Source organism: Convolutriloba macropyga, chromosome 8, assembly GCF_964194025.1.
Source record: "Convolutriloba macropyga chromosome 8, txConMacr16.3, whole genome shotgun sequence".
In the NCBI taxonomy this organism is placed as follows: Eukaryota; Metazoa; Xenacoelomorpha; order Acoela; family Convolutidae; genus Convolutriloba; species Convolutriloba macropyga.
This window is the reverse complement of record NC_134475.1, coordinates 23257130-23280264: the sequence shown is the minus strand read 5'-3', so window position 1 is coordinate 23280264 and position 23135 is coordinate 23257130. Positions and strand designations below refer to the sequence as shown.

Sequence of the window (23135 nt, the reverse complement as noted above, 5' to 3'; positions counted from 1 at the left end):
ACTTTGAAAAACATCAATTTTGCTCTTATAACATATATATGAGTCATCAAAATCAATTGTACATCATTTTTTTTCCTCTTATTGTACAAGTGCTAGAGAAAAGTTTCTTAGGGAAAAGTTGTTCTATTAGTGAAAACTAACACAAAACTACTTTGAAAAACATCAATTTTGCTCTTATAACATATATATGAGTCATCAAAGTCAATTGTACATCATTTTTTTTCCTCTTATTGTACAAGTTCTAGAGAAAAGTTTCTTAGGGAAAAGTTGTTCCATTAGTGAAAACTAACACAAAGCTACTTTAAAAAACATCAATTTAGCTCACATAACATATATATGAGTCATCAAAGGTCAATTGTACATCATTTTTTTCCTCTTATTGTACAAGTTCTAGAGAAAAGTTTTTAGGGAAAAGTTGTTCCATTAGTGAAAACTAACACAAAGCTACTTTAAAGAACATCAATTTAGCTCACATAACATATATATGAGTCATTAAAGGTCAATTGTGCATAATTTTTTCCCTCTTAATGTACAAGTTCTAGTGAAAAGTTTCTTAAGGAAAAGTTGTTTCATTAGTAAAAACTAACACAAAACTACATTAAAAAAACATCAATTTTGCTCACATAACACATATATAAGTTATCAAAGGTCAATTAAACATCATTTTTTCCCTCTTATTGTACAAATTCTAGAGAAAAATTTCTTAAGGAAAAGTTGTTCCATTAGTGAAAACTAACACAAAACTACTTTAAAAAACATCATTTTCGCTCACATAACATATATATGAGTCATCAAAGGTCAATTGTACATCAATTTTTTCCTCTTAATGTACAAGTTCTAGAGAAAAGTTTCTTAAGGAAAAGTTGTTTCATTAGTAAAAACTAACACAAAACTACTTTAAAAAACATCAATTTTGCTCACATAACATATATATGAGTCATCAAAGGTCAATTGTACATCATTTTTTTTCCTTTTAAGGTACAAGTTCTAGAGAAAAGTTTCTTAAGGAAAAGTTGTTCCCTTAGTGAAAACTAACACAAAACTACTTTAAAAACCATCAATTTTGCTCATATAACATATATATGAGTCATCAAAGGTCAATTATACATCATTTTTTTCCTCTTAATGTACAAGTCCTAGAGAAAAGTTTTTTTAGGAAAAGTTGTTCCATTGTTGAAAACTAACACAAAACTACTTTAAAAACCATCAATTTTGCTCACATAACATATATATGAGTCATCAAAGGTCAATTGTGCATCATTTTTTTCCTCTTAATGTACAAGTTCTAGAGAAAAGTTTCTTAAGGAAAAGTTGTTCCATTAGTGAAAACTAACACAAAACTACTTTAAAAAACATCAATTTTGCTCATATAACATATATATGAGTCATCAAAGGTCAATTGTACATCATTTTTTTCCTCTTAATGTACAAGTCCTAGAGAAATGTTTCTTAAGGAAAAGTTGTTCCATTAGTGAAAACTAACACAAAACTACTTTAAAAACATCAATTTTGCTCACATAACATATATATGAGTCATCAAAGGTCAATTGTACATCATTTTTTTCCTCTTAATGTACAAGTTCTATAGAAAAGTTTTTTAAGGAAAAACTGTTTCATTAGTAAAAACTAACACAAAACTACTTTAAAAACCATCAATTTTGCTCACATAACATATATATGAGTCATCAAAGGTCAATTGTGCATCATTTTTTTCCTCTTAATGTACAAGTTCTATAGAAAAGTTTTTTTAAGGAAAAACTGTTTCATTAGTAAAAACTAACACAAAACTACTTTAAAAAACATCAATTTTGCTCACATAACATATATATGAGTCATCAAAGGTCAATTGTGCATCATTTTTTTCCTCTTAAGGTACAAGTTCTATAGAAAAGTTTTTTTAAGGAAAAATTATTTCATTAGTAAAAACTAACACAAAACTACTTTAAAAAACATCAATTTTGCTCACATAACATATATATGAGTCATCAAAGGTCAATTGTACATCATTTTTTTCCTCTTAAAGTACAAGTTCTAGAGAAAAGTTTCTTAAGGAAAAATTGTTCCATTAGTGAAAACTAACACAAAACTACTTTAAAAACATCAATTTTGCTCACATAACATATATATGAGTCATCAAAGGTCAATTGTACATCATTTTTTTCCTCTTAATGTACAAGTTCTATAGAAAAGTTTTTTTAAGGAAAAACTGTTTCATTAGTAAAAACTAACACAAAACTACTTTAAAAAACATCAATTTTGCTCACATAACATATATATGGGTCATCAAAGGTCAATTGTACATCATTTTTTTCCTCTTAAAGTACAAGTTCTAGAGAAAAGTTTCTTAAGGAAAAATTGTTCCATTAGTGAAAACTAACACAAAACTACTTTAAAAACATCAATTTTGCTCACATAACATATATATGAGTCATCAAAGGTCAATTGTACATCATTTTTTTCCTCTTAATGTACAAGTCCTAGAGAAAAGTTTCTTAAGGAAAAGTTGTTCCATTAGTAAAAACTAACACAAAACTACTTTAAAAAACGTCAAGTTTGCTCACATAACATATATATGAGTCATCAAAGATCAATTGTTTATCATTTTTTTCCTCTTAATGTACAAGTCCTAGAGAAAAGTTTCTTAAAAAAAAGTTGTTCCATTATTAAAAACTAACACAAAACTATTTTAAAAAACATCAATTTCGCTCATATAACATATTTATGAGCCAACTAAGGTCAATTATACATCATTTTTTCCCTCTTAAAGTACAATTCCTGAAGAAAAATTTCTAAATTAAAAGTTATCACAATAGGGAAGCAAAATTAGGTTAAAAGATATGAATTTTGCCCTTAGAAATTCTATATGAGTAATCAAAAGTCATCTGAACAATTTTATTGCGTGTACGAGAAATACTAAACAGTTTAAATAATGAAATTTTCTTTAGGTAAAAAATTATGCAGTTTTGAAAATTAGGTTTAAAAAATTAGGTCGCCAAACAATTCTCCAAAAACTCTTCTGTTTAATTTTCTCTCACTTCACAACTGTGAAAGAAAAATGGATTGACAACAAAACTTTCTTTCTTGAGATTTATAAAGCATATATCAAAATAAACCTGTCATTAAATCAAACTTCCTCAACCATAGCGACGATTTCTCCTTAAACTTATTTTGCAGTCTAAATTTCATTCTACTTGATTAAAATAACGGTCCCAAAAAGCACAAAGAACTCCTTAATGGTCTTATTTATTTATCGTTGGCCGTTTAAAAACAATAATTGCAACCGAAATTTCCGACTAAATTCCGTTAGTACTCTAAAAGATAAATTAAATTGTCCAGAAATATTTCAAAACGTGTCAAGGAGTCATCAGAGATTTAAAGTTTAAGAACATTTCTAGAAGGTAAAATTTTTTATAAAGTTTTTAACAGAAAGTTTTCAAAGTTCAGTAAAACCTCTATGCGCATTTCTAGAGACCTTCACTAATAATTAAACAAAACTAAATTTCCTCCTAGAGGCTGTACAATTGTGAAATTTATAAGGGAACAAAAACGTAACCAAAAGATCATCTATTTAAAACTTAAAATCAAAGAAAGTTTGAGATAAAAATTTGTGAACATTAGCAAAAGTTTCTCATCAATAATTAACTACTCATAAATTTTTGTTGAGGTTGTTTTTCAAAAACCATCCTTAAACAGTTAATAAACATTTCCAGCAGTCAGTAGATGCTAACTAGTTCTTATTAGATGTCATAAACTAAGACATAATTTCTCTAACTTTGATTTTGAATGAAAAACTAAAATAAAAACGTTCAGACCATTTTGTTGAAGAAGCATTCATTTGATTCGTTTGGCAGCACCAAAAAAGAAATTCAACAGCAAGAATTTTGTCAAAATTACGGTCTGAACTATGAACATTATTTACTACATATGTATCTGTAGTAACGTTAATTTTCAACCAATTTATAGAACCGAAAAAAACTTTAGTTAGATAAAAGTTGCATATTTCGTAATCAACGGCAAATTTCAGCATCCGTTTTATATTATGTCGTTCTGAATGCGGGAATCTGCAATGTCAAAGCTTTGTTAAACTGACAACATAAACTTAACAGATACAGAATGTTGATTGGTATGACAGAGATCAGCAAGCTAAAATATGCTATGCGTTATCCAATAAAGCCAGTTTTTTCCCCTGCTATAAAAAAGCGGCGATTAAAAATCACAAAACTACAATCCAATATTGAAGCTTATTTCTGCTTCTGGAAACTATACAATTTTTTACAATCTACTCGAAATTTGTGATAAATTTACCAGATGAAGCAAAACTGAAAAAAAAAATTGTTTTCTTGGAAAAGAAATTAAGACAACAATGTGGATTTCGACGCTTTCTTAATGTGTTCGGTTTTCGTCAACTTTAGCTAAAATTCGTGATCCTGTTTTTTTTGCAAGGTACGATAATAAATTAGTGTTCTAGATGCAATATGTCAAAGAAAAACATGATTCGCTCTCTAGTCTTAACTTTTAAATGACTGTTGAATTAATTGTTTTTGTCAACCACAAAAATGTTCTCAGTTGACTTGTGTGAAAATTCAATTTGAACACCGAGGTCGTGATTATCAATTTTCAAAATTCAATCAATTTTTCGTCATATTGCATCCGGAAATTGCTTTTATCAAATTTTTTTTGAAATTCAAAAGCATTTAAAAAAGCAACCCAAATTACCAACGATTTGATTCTGTCACACTTTATTGATAACATATTTGTCGGTAAGTAAAAGATTTGTCTGACAGTTTTTAAAGCAACCCAAAAAATATCAAGGAGAAAAAGTCAGTTGGAAACTTTAAGCAACTATACAGCGAGTTTCTATTCAAATATAAAAATTCAAGTATATTAAAACAAATAGCCAAAACTGCCAAAAAAAATATTAGTTCCTTATCTTGATTTTAGCCTAAGGTCCACTGGATCCACACAAATAGAAAAATCAATTCCACAAACAAAAATTCAAACAGATTTTATAGAGACAAGAGTACTATAAAAACAATCCTTGCTTTAAAAATATTCCTTTTGAAGCTTTCAACAACTACAGATCAGTCGTTCTTTTTCTTTCTCAATGAATTAGTACTGATTTGTAAAAACTTAACAACAAAAATCTTATAGAAGTAGGATTAATCTTATAATATACTTGAATCTAGTTGTTGCAAGTGGTTGCAATATAGTGAGTTTCCGACTTTTTTTTAATCCTAAACTAAAACAAACCACCAAATTTCGGAAAACAAAACAGAGGACTACATTGCTTTTGTTCAATCTCCGATTATCTCATCAGTATGAGCCCGGTATTTTTAAAGTAATTTTTTTGCCATACAATACTGCATTGCTATCTAATATTTGCCAGAATTTGGGATCACCTGCAAAAAACTATAGTAAAAAAGTTTTCAAACGGTAAAGTTTCCCCTTCATTGAAGAGGTTTACGCGTAACCAAAGTTTTTGATACAAGTATATGTTTGATGGAAAAATTAGAAAACAAACGAAAACGTTAAAAGCAAGTTATTTAGCTGGATAAATCATTTTAAAGCATTCAACAACTGCAAACCAGTCGCTTTGATTGGAGTCAAGGAAATTGTGTTCCAAACTAATTTTTTGCTTGCGCAATATTTCAAAGAAATTAGAAAAGTAAGTTTCTATTTTTCTCATTAAAACCAAACTTTTTAACAGCAGTTTAAAGATAGAAATATACAAGGCAAAACGTCTAAATATATTCGCTTTATCTTAAATTACTGATTCTTCTCTAAAAAAAACTGGCTCATTTTTTTTGGAATTTTTTAAATCAAGTGTACACTTATCGTTTCCATGATTAATTGTGTTAGAGTGAATTTCAATCAGGTCTTGTGAGCTCACAAAATTTAAAAACCACAAAAGCTTATACAAGGTCAAGATCATTGATTTCATAGTTAGTGTTTCTTAGGAAATTCAAGTGATTAGGTTAAGTGATAAAATTTCTTGTATTCCTCGTATGATTTAAAATACAATATATGATCCGTGGATGAGTCTTTTTAGAAGGCTTTTTCAAAGTGTTAATCAGTAATAAAATATTAATATACCTTTTTCTGTTTTAGATGAAGACTTTCAACTGTGATGAGTGCTCAAAGAAGTACAGCAGGAAACAGAAGTTATTGCAGCATATGGAGAAGGAGCATAACGCAAAATTGGAAAAAACAGCAAGCTATGAATCTGGAAGTTGTAGCAACAAATTCACAGAGAGCAGAAGCGTAATTCGCCATTTAAAAACAGTTCATAGATGTCAGACGTACACAAAGTGCAAGCATTGTACACAAATTTATGGCGACACTTCATCGTGTGCTAGACATGAGGAAGACGCTCATGGTACTCATACAGAGGCTCCAGAGAAAGCTAAAAGCAAGATTGAGCAAGAAAAGGCTAAACATGCGATCGAAAAATTCTTCCAGTCGTTCAGATTACAAGCGGACAACCAAATTGATGAGTTCACCTTTGTTACGGAGCATCTCGAAGAGCTTAAATTGTTCGTGAGAAACAAAATAGCAGAGCTTGGACCTTTGAAAATTCAACTCTCTGTTTTTGTACAGATGTTGAAACCAACAGATGATACCAAAGTCGGCTGTCATGCAAACACAAAGTTGAAAGTTCTAACAACAGAACTATCAGATGATGAAATTTTTGAAATGATTGACCAAATGAAAAATTCAATCCAAATTTTTTCAACGCGTGGAAGTGGATTTGTTGTTCAGAAAATTGATCACTTGGATATTAACATTAACAAATTTAAACCTATCAGAGGAAGCAGTTACATTGCTACGCCATCCGCCCTAGTGGGAAACCATTTTCTCCTAAATATACGAAATAATGATAACAAATGTTTTGCATGTTCAGTCCTTGCAGCACTGTTTCCACAGAAGGAGAACAAAAATCGGCAAAACAAATACAAGCCAAGTTTGCATAAACTGAATTTTGATAATATCGAGTTCCCGATGTCCTTAACGGATGTTCCAAAGTTTGAAAAGCAAAACAATATTGGAATTAATGTTTTTGGTTTCGAGAAAACCAAAATTTTGCCACTTTACTTGTCTGGAAAGGGTCCACATAAAGTTATTCCTTTGTTGCTGCTGACTGATGGACTTACTAGTCATTACTGCTTGATAACGAATTTTCATGCTTTCATGGCTCGGCAATTCAGTGGTAAAGAACACCACAGATACAAGTTTTGCGAACGTTGCCTTCACGGATTTCGAGACAACATATCACTGGAAAAACATTTGGATTTATGTGGGGAGCATAAAGCTGTTCGTATTACTCTGCCAACGGAAGACTCAAAAATTGAATTTACAAACTTTCATATAACGTTTTCAGTTCCCTTAGTGATTTATGCCGACACAGAGGCCGTCAGCCTTAAGCATGACATCTGCCGCCAGAATCCTGATATTAGCTACACCTTGAACAAAGAAACTCAGAATCCTTGCGCAATAGGTTTCTGTGCTGTTGATAAAACTGGTGGAAGTGATTATTACAGTTTTGAAGGTGAGAAATGCATCGAAGAGTTTTTTCAGTGGCTCAGAGAGAACGCCAAATCTAGAAGAAAGAAAACAGAATCATAGACGCCTCATAATAACTGATGAAGAGCGCAAGCAATTGATTGATCAGGGTAAAAGTTATTTGTCAGATGTGTTTGAACGGCGAAAAAGTAATCCATCATGATCACTTAACTGGTGAAATCTACGGAGTTGCACACAACAGCTGCAATCTTAAGCTTCGTACGCAGACTTTTACGCCTATTTTTTTCCACAACCTTAGTAAATATGACGCACATCATCTATTGAAATACATTGAAATCCAATCGGAAGAAAAATTTACAGTCATTCCTTGCAACAGTGAGACATACATCTCATTCTCGTTCTTTTTTCCTGTTGGTAAAAGCAAAGATGACAAGCTACTATATGAATAATTTTGTTTCCTTGACAGCTATCGTTTTTTATCTGGGAGTCTTGACACTCTGGTTACAACACTAGAAACAAAGGACTATTGTCAATTACCTAAACCTTTCCAAAAAAATTGCGACATTTTGCAAAAGAAAGGAGTTTTCCCATATTCGTTTCTCGATAGTTTTGAGAAACTCTCTGAAAAATCGTTGCCTCAATATGGTGATCAGTGGATAAATTCATTGTCTGGTCAAATTGATGTTTCTGAGGAGGATGTTCAGCATGCTAACAAAGTTTGGAATGAGTTTGGCTGCAAAAACTTTGGTGACTATCTCAAGTTGTATCTCAAAACTGATGTCATTCTTCTGGCTGACGTGTTTGAAAAATGCCAGAGACTCTTTGACCAGGTATATGGATTAGACCCCTGTCATTACTAGAGTGCACCTAATATTTCATGGAATGCTATGCTGAAAACAACTAAAGTTAAACTGGACTTGCTCTCTGATATAGAGATGCTGTTGTTTTGTGAGAGAACCATCCGAGGAGGATTGAATGGAATTGGTGAAAAACGATATATGAAAGCTAACAACAAATACTTGCATGACTTTGATGAAGGAAAACCAATTACGTATGGACTTTTTCTGGATGTCGTTAACTTATACGGTGGAACAATGATGAAAAAATTGCCAACCGGAGGATTTGAATGGTCAGACATCAGTTTGGACAAGATCATGCAAACATCTGACGAAAGTGATGTTGGGTACTTTGTAATGGTTGATCTGAATTATCCTAGCAACTTACATGACTGTCACAATGATTTCCCTCTGGCTGCTGAGAAGTTAAAAATCGATGCTGAGATGCTTTCTCAGTATCAAGTAGAATTGGGAAACAAGACCAGTCATATCCCAAAGCTTCTGGAAACGCTTCAGTCAAAGCAGAATTATGTATGTCATTATTCAGTTCTGAAATTTTATTGTCAACAGGGACTCCAAGTAACCAGACTACATAAGACTCTGACGTTCAACCAGAGTGATTTTATGAAGCGCTATATTGAGCAGAATACAAAGTTGCGACAACAATCCGGTAGCAGCACCTTTGAAAAGAACTTTTTCAAACTGTTGAACAATTCATGCTTCGGAAAAACGATGGAAAATTTGAGATGTCGTTACAAGATGGTATTTGTTGAAAATGAGGAGAAAGCAAAATTTTATTGCAACAAGTACAATTTTGAGAAGTTCACTATATTTCGAGAGAACCTTGTTGGGATCACTCTTAGCCAGAAAGAGATCAGGTGGAATAAACCAACTTATCTGGTTGCTGCTATTTTGGATCTTTCAAAACTACACCTGTGCAGGTTTCATTATGAAGAATTGGGGCCTTTGTTTGACAAAAAAGCTCGAGTGATGTATCGTGACACTGATTCTCTCTTTTATGAAATTGAGACGGATGACATCTACGAAGATCTTAATCAGCTGAAACACGTACTTGATTTGAGTGACTACCCCAAGTATCATCACTTACATAGTGAATTGAACAAAAAAGTGCCACTTAAATTATCAGATGAGCTGAATGGTGACATTGTGATGGAAACAGTTTTTCTGAAACCAAAAGCTTACTCTGTAAAAACTTTGCAGAAAGTCAAACAAAGTGCAAAGGGTGTGAGCAAACATGTGAAAAAGACACTTCATCATGATAAGTTCAAAGATGTGCTCAAATCAAAATCACCATTGAGAAAACTAGTAACATCTATAACTAGTGACAAACACACACTCAACATAACAGAGTCTAACAAAATTGCCTTGAGTGCATTTGATCATAAGCGTTACTATCTGAGTGACGGTATAAGCTCATACGCGTATGGACACTACAAAATTGGTCACATGCGGAAACAGACCTTGGAAAAACCTCTAAAGTCCTATATTGAGATCAGTGAATGTGAAACCACCAGAGATTTAACTGAACAACTTGATACTGAGATTGAAGAAACTTTTTCACCACCTGATCCTGGGTTCTGGAAAACTTCTCAAATTGAGTCCGATGAGGAACAAATATTTGATTTTGATGCAGCTCCAAAAGAAAAGCCGTTCTCAAGATGTCCATATATTGATTTCGAAGCAGAGGAAGAACCGCCTGCAAAGAAGCAACGCTTGTCCAGCTATTGTTAAATATTGATGATGCTGCCCAACTCCAACCCGGCTGGGAGTCTCAAGAAGTACTGACGAGTAGATACAACAACCTGCGTCTGCTCCGCGCAGGAGCTTCTTGTGACAATAACAGCTTTTATAGGGGATAGCTGCCCAACTCCACCCCGGTTGGGGTATCAAGAAGTATTGACGAGGAGACACAAAAACCTGCGACTGCTCCGCGCAGGAGCTTCTTGTTACAATAACAGCTTTTATAGGGGATAGCTTCCCAACTCCACCCCGGTTGGGAGTCGCAAGAAGTATTGACGAGGAGATACAAAAACCTGCGACTGCTCCCCGCAGGAGCTTCTTGTGACAATAACAGCTTTCATAGGGGATAGCTGCCCAACTCCAACCCGGTTGGGGTCTCAAGAAGTATCGACGAGGAGATACAAAAACCTGTGACTGCTCCGCGCAGGAGCTTCTTGTGACAATAACAGCTTTTATAGGGGATACCTTCACAACTCCACCCCGGTTGGGAGTCTCAAGAAGTATTGACGAGGAGATACAAAAACCTGCGACTGCTCCTCGCAGGAGCTTCTTGTGACAATAACAGCTTTCATAGGGGATAGCTGCCCAACTCCACCCCGGTTGGGATCTCAAGAAGTATTGACGAGGAGATACAAAAACTTGCGACTGCTCCGCGCAGGAGCTTCTTGTTACAATAACAGCTTTTATAGGGGATAGCTTCCCAACTCCACCCCGGTTGGGAGTCTCAAGAAGTATTGACGAGGAGATACAAAAACCTGCGACTGCTCCCCGCAGGAGCTTCTTGTGACAATAACAGCTTTCATAGGGGATAGCTGCCCAACTCCAACCCGGTTGGGGTCTCAAGAAGTATCGATGAGGAGATACAAAAACCTGCGACTGCTCCTCGCAGGAGCTTCTTGTGACAATAACAGCTTTCATAGGGGATAGCTGCCCAACTCCACCCCGGTTGGGGTATCAAGAAGTATTGACGAGGAGACATAAAAACCTGCGACTGCTCCGCGCAGGAGCTTCTTGTTACAATAACAGCTTTTATAGGGGATACCTTCCCAACTCCACCCCGGTTGGGAGTCTCAAGAAGTATTGACGAGGAGATACAAAAACCTGCGACTGCTCCTCGCAGGAGCTTCTTGTGCCAATAACAGCTTTCATAGGGGATAGCTGCCCAACTCCACCCCGGTTGGGATCTCAAGAAGTATCGACGAGGAGATACAAAAACCCGCGACTGCTCCGCGCAGGAGCTTCTTGTGACAATTACAGCTCTAACAGGGGATTACAATGACTTCTTTTTCTAATCGTTCATTTCAATTTTTAATATCCAGATGTCCAGACAACACAAGTAGATTCTGAAGAAGATGCTGACGGAGAAGCAGTTTCAAACGGGTACATATATAAAACGGGTACATATATAAAACTTTAAACAATGACTTAAAACAGAATGCTGTGTCTTATATTTTTATTAGATGTTTGTTAATAATAATTTATTGTTTGTTCTTAACCTTGCTTCATTAATTCAATATCTTTTTGTACACCTCTCTTACACGTAATAAGAAATTCAAAAGTTCTAATCCGTCCTTCAAAAAAATAAGTTAGTTTCATGTCCTCTGATTCTTAAAATAACTGTCAAGAGACATGATAACCATCAAGCCGCGGAGTTTGAGTAAATATCCATTATAAACTTATAAAAATGCCACGTTCAAAATCGATTTAAGGTAAGTCTTTTACAGTTTCAGGCAACAATCCTAACATACAGGGAATAATTGCCAAGAACTTTTCATCCGCGCGCATGATCGAACATGTTTGGGGAAAATGTGCCAAAAAGTGATCTCAGGTGTACACTTTTCTTACTACTTATATATATATATATATATATATATATATATATATATATATATATATTGCGTTAACAACTGTTTCTAAGAAAAGGAAATCAGCGAAAGTTTATAATTTTTATATTCACTTTACAAACCACTTTTGGGTTATTGCTCCGACATTTCTTTAGAAATGGGAGAACAATTGTGTGAGGCTGGCCTTTTTCTGCAGACCAAATCATAAAATTTTATCAACATCCCAAAATAATAAAAGTTGTAATAAATGAAAGCTCTTGAGACGCAGATTTCAACCACCTAATTTTGTATTATTTTCAATAGCAAATAAAATTTTTTATATTACAAAAAAAAATTTCTATTGATACCAATTACACTGCTTCGTGGGTTATATTTTTGCGGCGTATCGCATTTTTTCTCTTGTTGATACTTTTCCAAGTATTTTATCTACGTTTGATAGTCGCTGTCATATTCCCAATCGGCTATTACAGCGGGCCTTTTTGCAATTCAAAGAATTCGAAGACTCTATGGGCGTCAAGTTTTGTTCATTTTTAGTGGTATTTGTCGATGGATCAGATTGGAGTAGTGAGTATAAGTCAAACTGGAGCGCAAAGACAATTCTTTTCAGCATGAAACTTTTTCATGTCCTTTTTAAATGCACAAAATAAAAAGATTTAAAAAATGTCAGTTTTTTATATCTTTTTTTTCACGTGCAGCAAATGGTTTTCTCTTTCTCTTCAGAGCGAACGCTTTTGAATGGGATATATGTTTTCTAAAAATATAAAAATGCTTTGTTGCAATTTTTCAAACATTTTCAGAATTGAAACGATGGACTTATTTGAACATAAAGATTTAAACGCTATTTGTTTATATGAAATATTGGCGACTTATTAAAATTCCCGATGTTTAGTTTTTTGCCATTTTGTTACTTGGTATCATTAATAATAAGTCGCATTTTCTCCCTAGTTGCAAAACCTGTTTGATGCTGTTCGAGAATTTTAGTTAATCGTTAATTCTTTTATTGTCATAGACACTATTAATTTTTCAATTTTTTGTTTGTTTTTCATTGTAGCCTGCTTTTGTTGTCACCCTTGTTGCTTATGTTTTCTAATGGTGAATACTTTATATAGTGTTAAGGATTTTACCTCCAGTTGAGTGTTTTAATGAATTGGAAGCTATTTAATTTATATAATTGAGTGCAAATTGACTTTTGACAAACTTTATATTTACTTTAAATTGTTCCAACGCTTTTGTACAACTTTGCAAATGTCTTTTTTGTGACCGTTGCTTAGTTTTCTTTATGACAGCCATTATCGGCTCTCTTAAGAAGCTCATCGGTTTTTCTCTATGATTGAAACTGAGATTTAGGTTTCAACGGATTTGACCAAACTTTTTCAAATGTTGCTAGTATTTTTGTAGTTTCTACCGTTTCTTCAGTTCTTTTGTTGTTTTGTGGCAGATTGTGTTCCACCAGAGGCTCTTTAATGAGGTGTTCATGAGAACACCCATTGATTTGAAATCAATTCTAACGGTTTAAACAATTCTGATACCATTTGTCTTCAAAAAATTTTTGAATTTTTGAACTTTTTGGCTCTCCCCCCTTTCCTTCACTGGAGACACAAGTTTGTGTTTAATTACTGATACATGATCAATTGAAACTGTTTGAATTGACCTTGACATCATTTGTTCTCAAAATTTATTAAGGTTTCTTCTTTGCATTTCTTCACTCTTTTTCTGTGGCCCACTGCTTTTAAAAATTAGGGGTTTTTCTTTTTTTTGTCAGCGGCTGTGACAACAATTACTTTCACAAATTAACACTGACATCTTGGATTTCAACCATCTTCTTTTTAAAGCGTTAAATTTTTGGTTTTCTTACTCCGTCTCACTAATGCAAGTTCTCATTGGCTCTCTGTTTCTCTTGTGAGAATTATTCTGATTTATTTGATCGTTAGCACTCCCCTTTTGCGCTACTTTAACGCCGCTTGCTTTTGAAAAAATTGTCTAGTTTTTTGTCTGTTTGTTTTTACAATTACTTAATTGTTCTGTTACTTAGGTTCAATAATGAAAGGTCCATTTTGCTCAGGATTGGGGTGTGCATCTGTTTCTCGTTTAATATGTTGCTTGTTTTTATCTAACTGTTCGAAAAAGCAACATTGTTTTTTCTAGCCATTATAAAATCTTTTGCTTTTCTTCTTTAAAAAAATGAAACTAGTGATATGTCTCATGCTCTCTCTAATAAAAGAATTTTCTCTGTTTCTGCTCGATAATTCTAATTGATAGCTAATTATTTTACGTTCTTGGACGCCATCTGTCTCCAAAATTTTTTTGCGTTCAATTGCTATTACTTCATAAAATGCAACCCTACTCTTTGAATGTCTGGATAATTCCAATGATGATAACGATTTTCATTTATAGTTGGGCTTCTCATTGAATTTGGAAGCTATTTATTAGCAATCAATTAGTTCAAAAAAATTTGACAAATGTCGAATGATTTACAAGGTGTTCGCTTATTTTGTTCAGATTACTGATTATTTCTAAATAGCAATTGCTCTAAACAGCAATTAATCTAAGAAAAACTTAATAGCGAAAGTAGATAAACCCATAAATCTTTCCTGCCTGTTGCCTAAAAAATGCTGAACATCAAAAAACCAGGTTCTCAATTGTTTTTAATAGTTAATTATATCAAGGGAAAACAACAATTTTGACTCCAAATCTGTGTAACCTTTCTTCTTTGACTAATTTACTGTCTCCAATGCATTAGAAACTTCGAGTATTTTTCGTGAAATCTAGTCGTTTTTTACAATTTTTGTTATTTTTGTGCTGATCCCTCTATCACGTCATCCAAGATTAAGGTGGGTGTTTTCTGTGCAATGCACGGTTCTAGCCGAACCTTATTCTTTGATATTATACAAAATTTTATCCCATATGTCTGAAACCCTTCGGTTGTATATCCAATTAAATTCCTGGGCAATTCAACTCCAACAGCTGATATTGCAGGCGTGTTTTATAAAAATAATCTTGGATTTCAACCGTCCTCAAATTCAAACGGTAAATTTGTGGTTTTCTAACTCCGTATCACTAATGCAAGTTCTCATTGGCTCTCTATTTCTCTTGTAAGAATTATTCTGATTTATGTGATCATTAGCACTCCCCTTTTGCGCAACTTTAACGCCTCTTGCTTTTGACAAAAAAAGTCTAATTTTTTGTCTGTTTTTACAATTCATTGGTTGTTCTATCACTTAGGTTCAATAATGAACGGTCTCGTTGGCTCAGGATTGGGGTGTGCGTCAGTTTCTCGTTTAATATGTTGCTTGTTCTTATCTAACTGTTTGAAAAATACCAGCGACATTGTTTTTTCCAGACATTATAAAATCATTTGTTTTTTAATTCTTTCACAAAAGGATATTAGTGATTTGTCTCATGTGCTCTCTAATAAAAGAATTTTTTCTGTTTCTGCTCGATAATTCTAATTGATAGCTAATTATTTAACGTTCTTGGACGCCATTTGTCTCCAAAAGTTTTTGCCTTCAATTGCTGTTACTTCATAAAATGCAATCATTTTCTTTCAATCGCTGGATAGTTCCAATAGTGATAACGATTTTCATTTATAGTTGGGTTTCTCATTGAATTTAAAACCATTTATTTTCCATCCATTAGTGCAAAATATTTTGACAAACGTCAAATGATTTACATGGTCTTCGCTTATTTTGTTCAGACTGTTTCTAAACAGTAATTGCTCTAAACAGCTATTAATCTAAAAAAGACTTAATCGCGAAAGACTTAACAATATCAAAAATAAAAACGAGATAAACCCATAAATCTTTCCTGCCTGTTGCCTAAAAAATGCTGAACATCGAAAAACCAGGTTCTCAATTGTTTTTAATAGTTAATTATATCAATGGAAAACAATCAATTTCGACTCCAAATCTGTGTAACCTTTCTTCTTTGACTAATTTACTGTCTCCAATGGATTAGAAACTTCGAGTATTTTTTGTGAAATCTGCTGGTTTTTTACAAGTTTTGTTATTTTTGAGCTGATCCCTCTATCACGTCATCCAAGATTAAGGTTGGAGTTTTCTGTACAACGCACGGTTCTAGCCGAACTTTATTCTTAGATATTATACCCAATGACAAAATGTATCCAATATGTCATAAAACCCTTCGACTTCATACCCAATTATTTTCCTTTGCAATTCACCTCCAATAGCTGGTCTTGCTGGCGTGTTTAATCATGCGCGATTTATGTGATCGCAGTTTTGATTGTAATTGTTCCATATCAAGGCCCACGGGACGCTGAGGGATGGTAGTGGTCATTATAATTTATAAACAATTATAAACTGTTTTGCTTATATAACAGACATAATTCGTCTCTCCTACACTTTTATCTATAAAGTAATTAATTGGGTATACTTTATGTCCTGACCCTTTCCGTTTGTGTTGTGTAGTTGGCCTCTGACAGACTAGTGGAGCCTTTGACCCTTCAGATTGGAAGGAATTTACAGAAAATTGAAGAACTGGAGAAGAGGAAAGATCAACTCACAAGTAATCATTTTTAATTGTTCATTTCCATGTAATTTAGAAAACAGTGTTCAAATGGTTTCTGTTGTTGTTTACTCTGAATCTAGTACTCTCATGGGTGAGTTTTTGCATTAATAAGACCTATCCACGGTTAGATAAAAAAACTATGAAACCGTAAGGTTGTTTTAAACAATAATGCCAGAAGAATAAAAGAGATGCCGCAAGCTCTCAGCTAAAATCAAACTATGCAAATGAAAAGCCGAAATTGGGTTCATGATTCAAATCTAAATGGCTCAGGCACAGTCCAAGCCAAGACTTATAAGTGACTGAACAATTATTCTAGCAGATATTTTTGGTCAAGGGTGACTCTTTTCTTCATCTGATTCATTCAATTCATACAAATCGCGAGTTCAGTTATACAATTTCTCTTTCCAGCCGAGAAGGCAACCCTGCAACTGGATTACAAAGAGAGCAGAGCCCAAGACACCTTTGGAAGGCCACCCTCTGTCAGGTTCCGGAGAAGACAGAGTGACCTCTACCAGATGACTCACCCCTCCCCTGATCCAGAGATGGAGACTGAGCTGCTGGAGGAGGCACTGCGACAGGTCAACGACCAGCTCATCACAGAAAAAGAGTGCCAGTATATATTTTATGTATGTCATTTTGGTGCTTCTTGGGTCAGTTTTGGGGACTTTTATGGGATAAACCCTCATTTAAACAAGCATGTATGGATGGTACCCATGGTGAGGGTTCCTTAGGCGAAGATAAGCCTTGTATTAGACTCCTTTTGAGCGCACATGAGAAAAATTAGTTTGAGGTTTTTAGGACAATTGTCGCACAAAAGCCTCATCGTTTTTTGATTCCTTTGAGGTGATCTACTTAGAGGTGTTATCGATAAAACTGTGATTTCAGTCTAGCTAGTCAATAGTGACAAATATTAAGTTCTCTTCAAAATCTATGATGTCAAAATCTATTTCATCAGACTGGATAAAACTTTGGTCTTCTTTAATTGCTGAACAAATCAGATTCATTTCAATATTTCTCATTACTAGTGAAGCTCTCCTCTCCTTCAACGCATTTTTCGCGTATGCAACAGTTTTCGAATCCAAACGGAGACAAACTCGGTGATTGTGATGTTTTAGATTCTAGATCTTCCCAAGAGGGAAAGAGTGAACGTGAGGCTGTTTTGTGTGATTGCCGCTTTGAGTGAGAGGATCAAGATGCTAGAACCTGTCATCCGCAAACTCATCAACCAGCTAGACTTCGAAGCACTCCAGGTATATCAAAATCACATTTATGAACAAAAAAAGAGCATTTATATGAATAGTATTGCAGAAATTTTGACTCCAACCTTTCAATTTTTGAATAAATAATGACCTTGTCATAAATTTGTCACAGTAATGGAGACTGTAATGACATTTGATACGCTAGAAGACAAGGAGGCTCGGTAATGTGCGTTTGCACATAAAGTTCCGACCCCGCTCATTCACATTTCAGCTTAATTGTCTACCAAATGAGGATGGAATAGAAAACTTCTGAGAAGTCAAGTATTTTTCGAAAATAAATAGCGTATGAATAAAAAAATTGCGTCCACCTCAAATCACTCAGTGGACTCATAAATGCCGCTTCAGAAGGCCCAGAAGATTGTCCATTATTAAGAATACGAGACAATACGATCAAAAAAATTGAATGACAACAACGAACATTAATAACATTCAAAACACGATGTCTGTCTGTAGAAAAATTTAATAACAAGGTCTAAATAGCGGCAGATAAAACATAAAGTAAACAAAATTACTATTTCATTGTTTTTCAAAAAGAAGAATTGGAAACAGTATTCTTTAATGAGACTCGGTAACAAGTAGCCAAAAAACAACCAAAGCGGCTAACATAAAAATTACGCTCATAATTTTAGTTCTAGTGCTAAAGCAATTAGTTCCAAAGTAATGAAAGCCTTTAGACATTAACTGAAATCATTAAATACGTTTGTAATACAATCGTTGATAAGTTTTTAATAGCTCTAAAAGATGAGACACCGGGAGCTGTTTTTTATGTTTTTTTCATACGACTACAAAAACAACAACAAGTACAGAAAAAAACAAAAACTGAAATTAATTTATGAAAGAACTTTGCCAAATTCGTCAAAACCATAAACTATTCTCCAAGCACAAGCAATGTCTGTTTTTTGAATGCCAATAAAGTGATATGAAACCTCTCATTAATGAGACTAGGTAACAAGCAGACAGGGAAAGCAAAGTTAGAACCAACGTTTGTAATTCTCAAAAACAATTAATTTAAGCGTCTTGAAAATGATTAGCTATACCACGCAGTTAAAAAAGCAGGTTTAGTTAGCCTCTAAAATAAGCCATTGAGAAATTTTTGATCAGAATTTGTCCTACGTTTAAAAAAGAACGTCAAATACATACAAAAATAAAAAAAAAACCAAAATAATTTTTTTTCCAAAAAACGAGATTCGAAGCCATTAAAATCTTGTTGAATTCACTTAGATGTGTTAAATTTTTCCTTGTTTTTATGTATTTCTATGTCAGCAACGTGATATGTCACCTGTAATTAATTAGACTAGGCAATAAATAGACAAAAAAACAGAAGATGCAGAAATAAACAAAAACTTAAACAATTTCTATTAAAGTTATTAAAGCAATCAGCAAAAATGAAATAGGTTCAATCAACCATCATATAAGTCCCTTGTTTTTTTTTGAAAAATGTCATACGTTAACAAAAATAATGTCAAATACAGACGAATGTCAAAAAAAATTGAAAATCCGTTATCAAATACGTTATAACCATAGTCAATTCATTGTAAACTTTAGATATGTACAACTCCGCCTTTTTCTGTTGCAAATATTGTGATATGTCACCAGCAATTAACAAAAAAGGTAATTAACGAAAATAGATCAAAAACAACAAATTTAGAAGTATTTAATTTTTTTGAAAACATTATATTTCCAAGTCATGAAGGTCATCAGCTATCAATTCAAATCATTAAATAGGTTCATTAAACCCTCAAAAAGGAAACTATTGAGACCTGTCATAACTCAAATTTTTCGAGACGCTAATAAAAACAACCTCAAAAACAGACAGAAATTTTTTGAAAAAATCAATTTTTTTCGCAAAATTCTGCGTCATAGCCGATAAAACCATAATTTTAATACAAAAAACTAGCTTTATTCAAATGCTTTTTTCTTGGATGCCAAAAAGTGATATCATACATGTAATTATCAAGAGTGTGTACGAAAAAAAAACAAAAGATTCAAAGCTAAAAATATAAGTCATGAAAATCTATCAGCTGTAGGTTGAAATATCTAAACATGTTTGCTTATTCCCCTACAGAAGCTGAGACTAGACAAAGAAACAGAATGTGTCATATAATTTTTAAAAAAAGACCAAATACAGACAAATATCAAAAAAATTGTGAAACACCGTTGTCGAAGCTACTAAAACCATATTTATTTCATTAAAAATTAGAGAGCCCCTATAATGTCTCCTTTCGACGTCAAAAAAGTACCCCTTGACTAAAGGGACTATTTAACAAATAGGCAAAAAGAACAAAACATAAAAATTATTTAAAAAATCCTTCGTATTTCATGCAAAAGTTATCTTCAAAGGCATGAAAATCATCACCTAACAAATAAAGTCATAAAATAGGCCCATATAATCCTCCATAGCAAGATTCTATAACCTTGAGACCTCCCTATATTCAGAAAGACCCAAACGACTGAAATAATAAAGTCAAGGAACGACAAAATTGAACTAATTTTCATTAAATTTTTCTAGAAAACGGTTTCGAAGCCGTTAAAACCATAAATCTATTCCTGAAAAGATTATAAGTTTATTTGTGCCAATTTTTTAACACCTATAAACCTATAAGTGTTCCATGAATAATTTGATAATGTGTCAAAACCAGAAAAAAGAACCTAAAAATGGGCAAATTATCGAAAAGGAAATTTTTTCTGAAAGTAGTAGTTTTGAAGCCAGAAAACATTTACTGAAAGCGCAAAGCCGTCATAGAGCAAATTATTCAAAATGAAGGAATTTTCTGTCTTTGCTGAAATGAGGCTGCAAGTTGAACAAAAAAACAAATGAAAAATTTGGACAAAGCTCTATTATCCCTTGTTTATTACAACAAGCTTTCGACTAAAGAGTTTAAAAACAATTGTTCATGAAGGCAATAGTTCATTAAATCAATTCGACTAGTCAATGGTGAGCCTTGATATGAAATGTTCTGTTCTGAAGAAAGTCTATAGTTTTTTAGAAAAAAAGACAGGCACTGATTACAATCCGGATTATTTTTGGATTTCAGAATTCCACAATCAGACCAAAACTATCCTTGCTATTACTTTTTGCAAATTAAAAACATGCAATGGTTCCTTTTTTATTTAATATAGATAATATGGCCGAAATTTTTATATATCAATGAGAAATCATGCTGTTTGTATAATTGCGATATATCAGCTAAAAACCAGCTGATTTTTCAACCCAGAAAACTTTTGAAGAGAGATAAATTAGAACTCTCGTGAGTTGAAGCAAAGTGCGCCAGCAATTTTTAGTTGTTCTCATTTGGCAAATTTAAGCAAAGTTGACTAAAAAAGCTTATTTCTTTTCGATGAAGAAAGGCTGGTTTTTTAAACAAGTTGCAAAAATTTGAGCCATGAATCAGATGAAAAATTTCATCAACGCTCTTTTCTTCTTAGGAAACAAACAAACAATTTTTGAAAACAATTTTAACATATTTTATCAAAACTGACAAAAATATAGGCAAAAGTTCAAAAAATTTGAATGAAAACAACGGAAATCCGTCCACTATTCACAAAACTTCAAAAAAAGCTCCCTGAAAAAAGCAAAAATCAATAAATCTTTTTAATGCCATATTCTACGGTGGGCGGGCTTCCTAATGATACCACTCACAGCTCTCTACAATGAATATATCGATCGACCAAAATTGACTGAACAAAAAAAACATTTGAGTATATAGTTACTCCCCCGCTAAAGTGGATCGGAACAACAACAAAATCGTAAAAAAGTCAAAATTCACATTTTTGCTGGTGATGAATATTCTACTTCAACATATCTCGGTATTAAAAATGCGATTGTTCAGGCTGTATGATCAAAATGTGTCCTGGGTGAAGATTTGATTTGTTCATCATGATTTGAACTGCTTTGTCCCATTAAAGAGATCGTTTAAAGAGACACCCATAAACTACAAAACTTTTTTAAAAAATTATTGTTATTTGATCAGGTGAAAATGGATCGCGCCAAGGACTTGTTCTACCTGCTAGACGACCAACAAAACAGTCACCATTTCAACCCAACCAGTGCCACAAACTCAACTGCCAATTTTCTCTCCAACAGTACAACACATCCATCAAGTCGCCTGACAGACCCTTTCCAACCCCTTGAGGACAAAGAGTACGGTGGGGGGTTGTGTGGAGAGGGATGGCCGGTGGATTATGAACAGGAAGCACTTCCTAGAGGGACTGTCTCAGCTAAAACACTGGCGGTGGAGTTGGCGGCAGGCGGAATTACTTCCGAACACGCTGATCAGGTAATCAGTTCATCATCCATTTCGCCTCCTCTCTGAGAAACTTAGTTATACATAGTAAAACTGTGGAGTAGTGCGGAGGAGGTGGGGTAGGCTGGGATGGTGTGAAGGTTAGTTCGAAAACTGTAAAAATGGCCTTATTATACCGAATTGCCCCAGAATCTTAGATTAGTTTAACCTTCATTTGGATTACACCTCCCCGAAATCTTAGATATTTATGAGGGTTGGTTCTTATGGGGATGAATCTTGAATCTAGAATTTCCATCACTGAGTAGATAATTTTCATTTCAATATTTTGATTCTTTAGCTGAGAAGTGATTAGATAGATATTTTTCAATTAATGAAGTAATCAAAAGAATGTTTTGCTGCTCATGCGCTTAGTTCCTAATGTGATGTCGCAAAAGTTAAGTTCCATCGCGCAGAATTATAGTTATGACGAACATTAATTTCTGTGCTGTTAAACACAACCCAATTTAAATGATATTTGAAAAGTTCGAAAACTCTTGTTTTTGTTTATGACAAATGACACAATGATTCTGGATTTTGCGCTATGTAGAAGATGGAAACGAGAGATTTCGAAATTTTTGAGATTTTGAAATTTAAAAATTTTTAGAAATTTTTAAGAATTTTTGCAAGGACTGTGAGATTTGCTCCATTTATTAATATTGTTTGTGTGTGATTGTGCTTCTTAGACCTCTGAAGAGAGTTGTATTTGAGATTCTTCTGTTGATATCAGCTCCACCATTTAATTGTAAGAAAGTTTAGATGTCCTAGCGCAAAATTCCACAATTTATATGCCTATTTTGTTCAAAGTAAAACCAATCATCAGAACAAGCGCCTTACTTTTTAATATTTTGTCGAGGATTTAAAGAGAAAGAAGCGAAACTTTTTAGATGAATTTGATGTGAAATTTATTTTTCTGAATTAGATTGTATGTTTATACTTTCTCTTAACATAGATTTATAATTTCGTTCTTGTTAATAATTTGACACCGGTTCTTAAAAATAATAACATTTTTGACAGTATTTTCTTCTTTGTCAGGAATTGAAAAAAAATAAGACTTAAAAGTTTTTTCGTTTCTTCATTTAAAGATGCACAACATTAATGTCCGAAATG

General features: G+C 33.4%; 1 protein-coding gene across 2 annotated transcripts in view; it reads left to right on the top strand.

Annotated features, from left to right (window-relative positions):
* LOC142344018 (uncharacterized) overlaps nucleotides 1-23135 on the top strand; it is a 75739-nt gene that overhangs the window by 50439 nt on the left and 2165 nt on the right. For both annotated transcript variants that reach the window (XM_075395462.1, XM_075395463.1), the window contains 4 exons: nucleotides 16387-16483; nucleotides 16895-17112; nucleotides 17602-17736; nucleotides 21717-22022. In XM_075395462.1, the coding sequence (XP_075251577.1) occupies nucleotides 16387-16483; nucleotides 16895-17112; nucleotides 17602-17736; nucleotides 21717-22022 (756 nt within the window). The remainder of the gene's footprint in view (nucleotides 1-16386; nucleotides 16484-16894; nucleotides 17113-17601; nucleotides 17737-21716; nucleotides 22023-23135) is intronic.